The 12,081-nt window shown below is 52.7% G+C and overlaps 5 protein-coding genes across 5 annotated transcripts; 1 reads left to right on the forward strand and 4 right to left on the reverse strand.

Moving 5' to 3' along the window:
* Positions 1–55: 55 nt before the first annotated feature.
* On the reverse strand, positions 56–1,826 carry APUU_50382A (uncharacterized protein; the record flags this gene model as incomplete). Its single annotated transcript, XM_041705372.1, has 5 exons — positions 56–330; positions 393–607; positions 685–1,121; positions 1,183–1,683; positions 1,743–1,826. 5 exons carry the CDS (start codon positions 1,824–1,826, stop codon positions 56–58), a joined length of 1,512 nt encoding a protein of 503 aa, XP_041557865.1.
* A 914-nt stretch (positions 1,827–2,740) lies between these two features.
* APUU_50383A (uncharacterized protein) lies at positions 2,741–3,625 on the reverse strand (the record flags this gene model as incomplete). The annotated part of the gene is made up of 2 exons (XM_041705375.1): positions 2,741–3,531; positions 3,583–3,625. The coding sequence occupies 2 exons, from the start codon at positions 3,623–3,625 to the stop codon at positions 2,741–2,743; spliced, it is 834 nt and encodes a 277-aa protein (XP_041557866.1).
* An 815-nt stretch (positions 3,626–4,440) lies between these two features.
* Positions 4,441–5,244, forward strand: ARD1 (peptide alpha-N-acetyltransferase complex A subunit ARD1; the record flags this gene model as incomplete). The annotated part of the gene is made up of 2 exons (XM_041705376.1): positions 4,441–4,786; positions 4,868–5,244. The coding sequence occupies 2 exons, from the start codon at positions 4,441–4,443 to the stop codon at positions 5,242–5,244; spliced, it is 723 nt and encodes a 240-aa protein (XP_041557867.1).
* Positions 5,245–5,542: 298 nt separating this feature from the next.
* APUU_50384A (uncharacterized protein) lies at positions 5,543–7,627 on the reverse strand (the record flags this gene model as incomplete). Its single annotated transcript, XM_041705377.1, has 1 exon — positions 5,543–7,627. One exon carries the CDS (start codon positions 7,625–7,627, stop codon positions 5,543–5,545), a length of 2,085 nt encoding a protein of 694 aa, XP_041557868.1.
* A 684-nt stretch (positions 7,628–8,311) lies between these two features.
* Positions 8,312–11,121, reverse strand: APUU_50386A (COPI-interacting protein CEX1; the record flags this gene model as incomplete). The annotated part of the gene is made up of 9 exons (XM_041705378.1): positions 8,312–9,083; positions 9,136–9,308; positions 9,357–9,560; positions 9,613–9,907; positions 9,962–10,335; positions 10,388–10,534; positions 10,595–10,705; positions 10,771–10,908; positions 10,999–11,121. 9 exons carry the CDS (start codon positions 11,119–11,121, stop codon positions 8,312–8,314), a joined length of 2,337 nt encoding a protein of 778 aa, XP_041557869.1.
* Positions 11,122–12,081: the final 960 nt, after the last annotated feature.

The following is a 12,081-nucleotide window of genomic DNA, read 5'->3' on the forward strand; positions in this document are numbered from 1 at the left end:
ATATGATCTTTCGTACGCACATCACACGTATCTCAGTTTGATGAACAAGAGAAAACTATGCCCTACTCACCTTGAACCCTCCAGGAGCCTGGGTCTGGAAGACACCCAAAGGGTCGTACTTGTCGGCAACAGTCTTCAAAAACGCCAAATTGCCCTCGCCATACCCCCGCAACGGATTCTGGCTCTCCGCCGCATAATTCAGATAAACAAACGGAGAATCGCCGCCAACAGACCTCGCAAACCCGTCCAGCTCATCCACAAACGTCTTCCCCATCCAGTCAAACAGCGCCGTATCTTCAGCATCATCCCATATAAACCAGAGAAGGTGCACTAAAAGGAAACACTGTTAGCAACACTCGAAAAAAAAGAAAAAAAAAAAAAAAAGAACATACAGATATAATTTCCCCCCTCATCCAACCCCAGCATATTCCCCCCCTTCTTCTTCCCAATCTCCGCAAAAAGCCCCGGCAGCGGCTGGTACATGCTAATGATAGACCAGTCCTCACTACGGGCCGAGCGCTTCGCCTCCTCGATCATGCGGTCCTGGATAGCAACTGCCTTGTGCAGGATCGCGGGGTCGTTGGCGAAGCTCAGCGTGAGAAAGTTCCTAAGTACAAATATCAGTCACATATTTCTATTAAAACCCCAATTTGAGTTTAATGTTTGACATGAAGGCATGCATACTGCAACCCAGGCCCCGGCTCCAATTCACCGGTAAGATCCTCCAAATCCGCAAAACGCATGGAGTCCGATATATTAGGCATGTTATAGAAGTCCCTAAACGCATCCGGATACGGCACGGGCTTCGTATACACAAGCGAGTTCGCAATAACAGGGACGCCCAGTTGCGAGTTGTAGTTGTATATCGGGATCAGGGAGGCAAAGGGGTCATTGCGGATATTGTCGGTGAAGTGCACGAGGGCGTCGATCTGGGCGGAGACGGTGGAGGCGTGGTCGTATGCGACAACGCCGCCCCAGATTGAGTCCGGGGGTTGGGAGAAGGCTTGCAGGGTGAAGCTGGTGACGAGGCCGAAGTTGCTGGAGCCGCCTTTTAGGGCTTGGAAGAGGTCTGCGTTTTTGGTTGGTGATGCGGTGGTTATTTGGCCGGACGGGAGGACGATCTGTTTTTGTTTCTGTGTTAGTGGCTGTTTATTGCAGATATTAGGGATGTAGGAGGTGTACTTCGAAATCAACTACAGCATCGCAGGTGAGGCCGTACTGAGCGCTGTGGAACGAGTTCCCACCCCCAGTGATGAATCCGCCGACGCCGACGGTTCCTCCTCGTCCGCCTGGGACCGCGACGCCGTGTTCGGCCAGGGTCTTGTATACGGACTTCCATCTCGCTCCTGGCTGGACCGACGCAGTTGAGGATTCAGGGTGGTAGACGGTGCGATTGAGCAACGAGAGGTCGATTGTGACTGCATGGTCGGCGCTAGTCGAACCAAGCACAGTACTGTGTCCGCCTGAGCGAACAGCGAACTGGCATTGCGGCGAGTCATCGTTTGACTCGACGAGGGTGGAAAGAGTCAGCGAGACGTCTTGTGCTGAGTGCGGCTGAACGATGCAGGCTGGGTTGAGCTGCTCGATGTCCGTTCGCCAGTAGGAGCCGAGCGACTGGTGGTATGCATTGTCGTTGGGATAGAGGACCTGGGTGTTGAGAGGTGTGTTCTTTAACGCGGTGCACTATTTTTCCTGGTCAACAGATTCATCGCGACCAGATCAGATTCGATTATCTCGCATACACAAGCAGAGACAGACCCATCAGCCGGACACGTTCTCGAGACGCCATCCAGCACCGACACAATCCTATACGGGCAGACCTTCATTTAGACGCAGGGAAAAGAAAATAGAAAGAAGAAGGACAAGAAACCCAAGCCGGCGCCACGAACTCCCGATCGCGATCCCGGTCGATTTGATTTATTTCAAAAGCTTGCGAGCTGGCCTAAATCCTTCCCCCACTCTCGACGAGACGCTACGCAGTCATTCCCGCCCGGATACCGTGATAATCGTGTTGTATACTCAAACAAGACAAGACGGTGCATAAGCCGCATGGTTAGTGTCACACTGAGACGGGAATCAAGCCTGTTGGAGGCTTAGTGTGTGGGCCTGAGTCGCGGAGAAACTTTGGCCGTGGCAGTTGACACAGGCTTCGATGAAGCGAGCCCAATTGCTGAATAGGCGGAATTAGCAGTTAATTCCACCGAATATGCCCCGAGTTGCCATTCCGTTCAATGTCGAGTCGTTGGGGTTGGACGTTGAGACGGGAAGCCCTAACTGGATATCCACAAGTCTAATTCAACTTCAGTCTCAAAAGTGATATATAAACTGGCATTCCTTTGATAATCGGGAGTTGATCACAGACTAATCAAGTACTCTTCTCAGAAACAAACCTCTGTTAGGTTAATAAACTCAAGCAAAACTACCAAAAGAACCATAGACACCAGACACGATCTATACCAGCCATCTGTACCATGGTAACCTTCCGCATGACGGCCACATCAGTCAAAATGACGTACATGGACAGGCCAGCTCTAACAATTCCATTATTACTTCAAGCTTAAGAAAATATGACAAGAGTTGAATTATATTGGCAAGATAATGAATAATTCCTCATCTTTCAAAAAGCATCGCGGGTATATATGGTATATAGCTCGAAAAACACATCATCTCGCATAGCGGCTATGCAAAAGCGTTCTATAAAACATGAATTCGCAGTCCAAGGAAATCATCAAGCCCATTCTTATACCGGATCCCGCGAATATGGCGGCGGTGGCGTTCCAACTCGATCCGGAGGAGGAGGCGGAGCGGCCCTGGTTGTAGTTCTGGAAGCAGTCGTCATGGAGGTCGTGGTATCAGGGGGAGATATAGATGCTGTATCGCTAGAGGGGCGGGGAGAGGATGTTCTCGTCGGAAGCAGTGCGGCGGTAGATCTCATAGGGCTGGATGTTGTATCGGCAGGTGTCTCAGGTCTAGGTGTTGTAGTAGTTGTACCTGGAGTATAACTCGGCGCAGGAATCATGATCATCGGCACCAGCGGCGGAGCAGTTCTCGTTGTCGTTTGCCCGGGGTCTGCAGAGACAGCCTGGGCAGCACGGACTGCTGTTATCGCGGGCTCAGGCGGGGCAGATCTTGTCGTCGTATTCCCGGGTGTATATGGAGGCAGAGTAGCGGTCGGTGGCCGTCGAGGCTGGTTGATACTCGTTCTCTGGGCGCGATTATTGGGATTATTTAAAGGGAGAACACCCCTCGCAATTGTAGCGGGTATTCGGGGTTCCCCTTTGCGAGCTTTGACGGCCAAAACTACAATCACGCAAATTATGATAGCCGCAACTGGAATCATTACCCCGATGAGTATTGACCGGGTGGAATTGCCATCATCGCCGTAGTCGTCGTTGCCGTAGGAATAGCGTCGTGGTGATAAGGCAGGTTGTGATTTGACGTCGCCGGTGTCGCTTGATGGAACAGGCGTGGCTTTGGGGGCTATTAGGTTCAACATATCGATTGGTGATGCACAGACATTTGTTGTTGTAGCTGGAGTTGGTTAGCAATGCGTATTAGGGCTTGGTGTCTATGCAGCCATACCCAGCAGCGCGCCGACCGACAACCAGGACACGCGGAAATTCATGATGGTCTAAAGCGGAGATCCAGGCAAAATCTCAGCCAAGCAGACATTTTGTTTAGAGTCAAAGAGCCTGGGGAATTCATGTTGTTTATAGCCTGTTCCTGGGCGCTTCCATGTGGGGTCCGTGTCACGCCCGGTGGCTGAGGCTCTTGGTTGCGGAGTTGCTGCCCCTGCTGCTCGACTTATTGGCTTAGGTTTTGGCCCCTGCTTGTTCTGGTTAGCATAATCGAGCACAGCCAACAGACCATGCACAGGGCTCGAGTTGAGTGGCCTTGCTAGTGGCCTTGTTCAGGCACAAGCCGTCCGCAGCCGACCGGGGGTTATTGCGCCACGATACGCAGTTACGCCAGTACACCGTAAGGGTCCCAACTTGACTAGCAGACCCAAAGTCTAAGCCCAGAAAGATCATTACGAGATTCTCACCACGTTGTTGGTTGCCAAAATCAGGCTCAGTATATCATCCATTAAGTTTACTATGCCACCTGGGGCTCGGGTGCTCGTAGGAATACGTTACAACTTACGCAGGTGATGGATCCAAAGTAGGGTGACCATTAAAAGCTTTCTCTAGTATTTTATCATTATACCTATTTCTCATGAATAGCCCAGCCCTGCTGTACTGATGCTGTCGACAGGCCGAAGTATACACTTCCCAAACAGGCTTAGCGCCCACACTCAAAATCGCAACCGTCACACTCACTCCTCGCGGTCACTCACTGCTCTCGACACCACACCACCCTCGCTCTACCTCGCCCAATTCCTCTATCGACAAACAGGAACCCTCATACAATATAACGGAGCTGACTCCGACCGCCGCCAAAATGGTCGACATCGTCCCCCTCTCCTCCTACCCCTCCTACATCGACCTCCTCCCCGCAATCCAAACCTGCAACATCACAAACCTCCCCGAGAACTACTTCCTGAAATACTACCTCTACCACGCCCTGACCTGGCCGCAACTCAGCTTCGTCGCCGTCGTGCGCCCGCGCAACGGCTACAAGAAACCAAACGACCTCTCCGGCCAGTACCCCAAGGTTGTCGGGTATGTGCTCGCAAAGATGGAGGAGGAGCCGACGGACGGGGTGCAGCATGGTCATATTACGAGTTTGAGTGTGATGAGGACGCATAGACGGTTGGGGATTGCAGAGAGGTTGATGAGGATGTCTCGTATGTTTCTTCACTTTTCCCTCTATCTAGATTCTGGGTTCTAGGTTCTGGGATACCGCTGCTAATTACGTCTCTGTTTAGAGAGGGCAATGTCTGAATGCCACCGCGCAAAATTCGTCTCCCTGCACGTCCGTGTCTCCAACAATGCCGCCCTCCGCCTCTACCGCGACACACTCGGCTTCGAGGTTGAGACCGTCGAGAGCAAGTACTACGCCGACGGCGAAGACGCGTATGCCATGCACATGGATCTATCGAATATGTGGCTCGACTGGGCCGAGATTGAGCGGAAGGACCGCGCCCGCCATGCGAGCGACGAGAAGGATGAGGACGAGGGCGACGAAGTTGGCGAGGTCGGAAAGAAGGAGCAGGAGGAGAAGAAGACGGTCAAGGTTAAGGTTGGGAGAGGCTTGGGAGTTGGTGACTTGGTTGAAAAGAACGAGGCCCAGGCGGCTTCGTAGGCTGATAGCCTATTATATCGGTTGGCTAGAGCCAAATAAAGGAGTGGTGTTGAGCTGTACATCTACTGTTGAAATGAATCGATGGAGTGGTCATGGCTTCATTAAACAGATGTGCAAGCGAGGGCTGTAACTAAACAACTATCTTCAAGAAAGGGAGATATCAAAATGTTAAGAATATAAACAAAACAAGAAAGACCCCAAGCCCCAGGCCACCTAAAACACCGTCCGTTATCATATCACATCAAAAGAAAACCAACCGCTCAACGACCAAACGACAAGTGAGTGAGTGGATGTAAATTCATTTGGTTTCCTTGCCAAGCTTCTTCTTCTTCTCCTTCTCTTTATCCTTTTTGGTATCCTCGCCCTCGTCCGAGCTGGCACTCGGCGTGCCAATCGAGCTAACCGCGCTGCTTTCCGAGCCTGCGTCTGTCCGCTGCTGCGATGGACCTGTTGAACCTGCCCGGACAGTCGTGCGGGTTTCTCGATTATTTTCTAATTCGAGATTCTGCAATCGCTGTTCCAGACTCGTCTCAGGCGGAGGCCCCGCAGAAATAGAAACAGGCCCCGACGCAGATGCAGAAACAGACACAGACGCAGACACAGGCACAGGCTCTTCACCTCTATTCTGACCCCTCCGCGCGCGTCGCTGCTGCCGACGTCTAGTCCGCTTCATCCGCCTCTGCTCGCGCTGCTCCTCCCTCGCGCGCTTCAGCACTTCACGGAATGCCTTCCTCGTAGCCCGGAGCTCCTCCTTCGCCGCGCGCCGCTCCGCCGCGTTCCGCTGGCGATCCTGAGGCGATTCCCACCGGCCCCAGCTGCTTCGGCCTTGGCCGGAAGAGGAGTCATTGTGTCGGGACTGGTGGCCCCAGCCGTGACGCCAGCGGCCGCGGCCGGAGATGCGTGCTTGGCGGCGGGATTCGCGCAGGGCGTCGAGTTGGCGGCGGAGTTCTACGGCTGCTTCGTAGAGGTCGCGGTCGTGGTGGTCGTCTAGGGAGAGGAGTTGGGCGCGGACGGTGGCGAGGTCTGAGGAACTGAGTTCGGAGGTCGTGGATATGGAGTCGATTGAGGAGAGGGAGGAGTCTGAGGAGACGGAGCAGACGGAGTTGCTGCGGGGGCGTTGGGTTGATGATTGGGGTTCAGGTTGGGGGGTTGTTGGTTGTGGGGTTTGCTGTATGGCTTGCTGAGTAGAATCTAAAGTGGGATTTGCGGTGATTGCAGTAGTAGCAACAGCAGTAGGTGGAGGATAATAGTAAGGGTAGTATCCTTGTTGGGGCGCACCCCATCCAGGATAAGCGGTTTCAACTTTGCGTCCGCCGAGGCCTGCTTGCTCTTCAATCCAACGGCCGTGAGCCAGGGCTTGTTCTTCAACTTGTCTACCGTAGTGGGCAGCCTGTTCCGTAATGCGATCGCCATACTTTTGAGCTGATGAAGCAAGACTCGACAGCCACCCTAGAGGTCCACCTTTCATGCTCGAACTTTCATCCTGTTGAGGGTATTGACTGCCTCCCCAACCCCACGGCTGGTACTGTGGGTATGGATTCTGATAAGCATGGGGATTCGCAGGGTGAAAGAATCCGGAACCCTGCTGCGGCGGGAATGGAGCTGGAACAGCGGGATTTGGATATCCGTAGGGCATCGATGGCTGCCCTGGATACATACTGGCTTGCGGATACCCTGCCGCTGCTGGGTGCGCGTTAGGCGGCAAAGGGTGTCCTCTACCAGCCTCTGTATTTTGAGTGGTTCGATTGTCCTGCGTGGCTCTCGTCGCGGCCGGATAACAACGAGGACAGAGCGGGGATATTGGCGCAGCCCTGGGATCCGTCACATAGAAGAACACAATCCGGACAGCACGAAGCTCGAAGAAGTACTGGTTCCACTCCTTCATAACAGTGGCGATGCGTCTCTCACGCTCCTCATCCGTCTCCTGTGGTCGATCTTTTCGATCTCGTCGAATCTCAGCCCTGACTTGACGTGGGAGTTCCGCTGACGAGGATGCAAGGCCGAGATGTGGAGGGAAGAGGTGGCGCAAGAACATATCCCAGTCCTGCTGAGCGATGTGCTCCATCCGCGGGCTCCAACATCGCGGACGACGGGGGAAGTCTTTGGCTTGACTCCGCGGGTAGATGGTCATATGGTGCTCCAGCGTCTGCTCTCCATCCTCAATTGCAGGAGGTGGCCGTTCCGCAAAGTAGGCCGCAGCCGAGGTGAAATAAGTTGGGATGGGCGCAGCACTTGGACCATGAAATCGTGCATCCCCACCCCGAAGATGGAGAAGACTAGGGGTTGCATTAGACGAGGAGGTTGCGTTTCTGTTGCTGTTCGACGGCGCGAGTAAAGGGTCTACAGCGGAGTATGGCGGCGGGGGCACCTCATCAGAGTCCATGGCGGGGGGACGATCAACCGCCGGCGATGTGAAATATCAGAATAGACAGATTATCGCGTCAATAGACTGCCATACATAGCGCAGAAAACGTTATGCGAGCAGTTCTAGCCCTCTGGGCGGCGCGTACTTGGGGAGGCACCCCTGGTCTTGTAAAGGTTGATGGCCGGTGCAAGGCAGCAAGATTAAAAAGGCACGAGGCGACCGGCTTGTTCCACCAACAACACTCGAGCGAAGGCAACACCGTAAGACGGACCGGTCAGCTTATTGGCGATTAGATCAGGCCGATAGCGCAATTTACGGGACAATTGCCAGAGCGCGAGATGGAATCAAAGATGAACTCTTGCATGGCGGGCGGAAACAGCGGTAGTGGTGATCACGGGGCTGCCGTGGTCCGATTGGTCGAGACAAGCGCCACCAACTACTTTATATAAAGTATACCAGCCTTACCAGGGCATAGTTGGAGAATCTGGGGATATAACTCAGGATACAGTTTAAATAGATTAAAATCAAGTATTAAATAACTAGTGATTATGCCGGGATAAAAGTCATATCCCGTTTAGATCTATATCCTACTATGTGCATGGTATCTTATCAACAATCCTCAACGCCAGGGTCGAGCCGTCTACTCAAGCACCAAACTCCAGTTTTGGAACGCTCGCAGGCCAAATGACAAAGAGAGCTAAATCAGTCCCACGCATCTCCCCAGCCATCATCTTCTTCCTCATTCTTGGGTTTCGTGTCAATCTTCTTAGCAGGCGCTGCAGCAACCTTAGGCTTTGCTGTCAAGCTAGGACTAGTGGTCCTCGAAGTCGGTGTAGTTCGGGAGCTGCTTAGACCTTTAGGCAGCGGTTTTTTGGCTTTCGACTGTGCGGCAAGCCACCCCGCAAAGTCCGGTTCACCGCCATCGTCGTACGGGAGGGGACTTGCTTTGGGTTTGGACGTAGCGCTGGTGGGTGAGATCGTCGACGGAGCATTGAATGGGTCTTGGTCATTCCCCCATCCGTCCTCATCATCTTCATCCATCGCCCCCCATGCATCGTAAACATCATCTGCAGGTTCAGGCTCTTCTCTATGTACTGGCGCGGGGTGTGCTGACAATGAGCGACCCAGGGGTTGAACTGAAGGTCGTAGTGTAGTTTTAGATTCAGTAGATGGCGTTGGCGATGTTGGTTTCGTCTGACGAGGAACGGATACTGAACGTTTGGGCTCCTCGGCTGGTTTTGTGGAGCCTGCGGTAGGCTCGATTTCGCCGTCAGCTGTTGCTATTTTATTGGTGAATGAGGAAATGGCCCAGCCTGCCCATGAGTTGTCGTTGGACGTTCCGATACGGGCCGCATCCTTGGGAGCGTCCGAACTTGTTGTTGCTGGGAGAGCTGTGTCGGCCATGGTATTGCCAAACTTTCTGACACGTTGTAGGTACATGTCTAGCGTTTTGTTGGCCTGGTCCCTTATTACCCTGTGAGGATTGTTAGCCAATGACTACTCAAGAGCGATTGCTGGTGACGCACTTTTCCCGATCAAGAAGAGCAGGGCATATGGCAGGCAGAACTTTAGTCGCGCAATCCTCCTCAGAGAAAACCTCCAGTGTTGCAGATAGCGCCAACAAGCCAGCGTTGCGAGCATGGACAAATGGATCTCGAAGGGCGCGCGTGAAAGCTGCAACGAGAACTTTCGCTCTCGACTATAGGAACCATTAGCTATGATCCAACAGGGTTTCACTCCCACTTACGCCTTGACCTAGGTTCTTCGCAATCTTCCCCAAGCAGATCGTAGTATTCGTCCGAATACCCGGCTGCTCGTCGTTGGCAGTCCGCGCCAAAAATTTAAGGAGTTCGCCATTAATTGTTCGGTCACTTAGTTTGTTAATAACAGGCAGAACAGCTTTCACCGTCTGCTCCCGAACAACGGGCGCTGCATCTGTGAATCCGGAGGTCTGCAACACAAGGTGAGTATGGTTATTACGACAGATGAAGTAGCAAACTAACCATCTGAGGGAATAGCTTATCGTTGACTATCTTCTGAGAAAGGTTCTCAATCATTACCGGCAGATGATCGAGAAGGCAGACTCGGATAGCTCGATCAGGGTTACCGAACAGGCGAACAACAACCGGTGTAAGCTTAGCATTAAACTCGTCCTGCGATAACTTCCCTCCGATCTTCAAAATAGCTGACAAGACCTTTGGACCACCGCCTCCAAACTCGACAGACTTTAACAGCTCTGGTAGAACTTTCATCTTGAAGAAGTCCTCCGGGAAGTCTTCGGACAGATTTTCGAGTTCACTGGGAGCGTCAGGATACAGCGTCGAGGAATAGTAGTCAGATGTCAAAACTCACTTGAGAAATTCCTCCCTCTCAGACTCGTTTTTCAGACCCAAACTATCAATATCGTCCGTCAGCCGAATAAGCGGCGTCTCAAAAAAGCCACCGCTCTTCTTTCCCTGTTCTACAAAGTGCGCCGGGCTCAATCGTAGTTTGGGGTTGGCTGTGCCGAGACGCTTATAGCTCTGGTGCATACTAGGCGGGATATTCGTCGTCCTGCCGACTTGATCTCCACCCGAAAAGCTGCCATTGAAGACCTCAAACACCAGTGTCGCCAGACCATAGGAATCAACGGCTGTTAAAGGGTGGCGCTTGATCGCATCCCAGCCACCCTTTACAATCTCTGGTGGTGTGTATCGAGCGGCGTCCGGTACGAGACTGCCATATGTCTGTGGCCGAGTCAGCGGTGTGACAATAAGATTGTTCCCAATATTCACTGACATATATCACCGCCTGATCATCATTCATCGAGCTCAATACCTCGAATCCTCCGAGCTTCCACTCGCCGCTCTCACTTGTGTATACCGAGGACGCTCTCACGGCCCCGTGGACAGACGCGGCGTCCCCGTTGATGAATTTCAGGGTAGACTAGAGCACGCGGAAGAGAATTAGTGAATGCGTGACTCATGCGCAAAGTTGAGAGCATACCGCCACTGTGCATAGCCCCCATTTAGAAGTCTCTTCGCTCAAACTCCTGCGCTTCACATTCCAAGAAAGGGGCACGACTCGTTCCGTCACGATGTAGATGGTAGTCTCGGTCTAGACTCTATGAGTATCCCTCCTTGAGAAGCAGCCCTTCAAGGCATAACATATGCGCAAAATACCTCAATAGTATCCAAAACCTTAATCACCCCGGGGTGTCTCAACGTTCGTGATTTCCGTACAGCGTTCTTTGCGAGCGGCAGACGGGACTTATTCGTGGCGATTTCGAAGGTGAAAATACTACATGATGAGCCGTCTTCCTGTATTGAGCAACGCGATATAGCGGTATATTAGCGCCGTGTCCGTAAACAGTATGGCCGCAGGGGGGCGATTTGTGGTGGCGTGCATACCCGTTTCGTTGCATTGTGAAGTGCCCAGATCGAATCGGAGATGTCGACTCTATCTCCTAGCGAATAAGGAAACGAGCTGCCTTTGGCCATCGCAGAGGCGACGGCGGATTTGAGGAAATCCATGGCGGTTGTGAGACGCTGATGTTCCTAGGCGTAGTTTGTTGTTGCCAGCTGAGTTGGTCTTTTCGGAGACACGCCGCGGGCTCGGAGGTCCGCTCGGGGACGGGGATGAGAGGACGAGGAGGGCGGGCGGAGGCGAAGGATGCAAGGGAATGCAAAGGAACTGGCGGGCAGTTTCGGTGTTCCTGGACGATCGTCGCAGGAGAGTCTCGAATGTCGATGTCTTGGTCTGGTGGAAGAATAACCAGCGATGGGCGCTGTACCCCGCCCCCGATGTGGCTTAGGGCGTCTGGACGCGGAGCTGGAGCTCCCCTGCTTCAGTCTTCCCTTCTCGCTGCTCTTCACTCTCTTCACAACACCACGTCATGTTATGCACAGTCTCCTGCTCTGATCAATTCTCTAATGGAATTCACTAATCCAAATCACCTGAACTAACTGTCCTCCTCAACATATAAAGCCGCATGCAGTACGTTCTCACTCCTCTTTCTTTTCTTCCTCCCCATCAAGAAAAAGCTGGCCATGTGCCACCATCAAGACCCAAATACCAAACACCAAAGACCCAAATGTCCAAATATATTATCCCCACCATCCAAAAGATCAAGATCTCCAATGATGCTACTATGGTAAAAGGTCAGACCGCGATCCTCGACTAGACACTCCATCACCGAAGGAACTCCCACTCAGCACGCCGGAGAAACGCCGCAACAGCTAACACACGCACCCGAAATCCCCTCACCGGTCCGTCTGCATGTTACATGCAGCTCAACGCCAACCTACAAAGTCTACCTACCCGCGTATCCCAAAATGCAGGCACACTCTTCTTAAAAGGCACAAGGTCGAAGTCGCAAGACCCACGGCATTGTCGACCTTGGAAAGAATGTGTACAACAAGAGACACAAGTTAGCCGCGTTCTGGGGTTTCTGATCCGCTTTTTCTCCATGAGGAATTACAGGAACCAATGGC

This window comes from Aspergillus puulaauensis, chromosome 5, assembly GCF_016861865.1.
Source record: "Aspergillus puulaauensis MK2 DNA, chromosome 5, nearly complete sequence".
NCBI lineage: Eukaryota > Fungi > Ascomycota > Eurotiomycetes > Eurotiales > Aspergillaceae > Aspergillus > Aspergillus puulaauensis.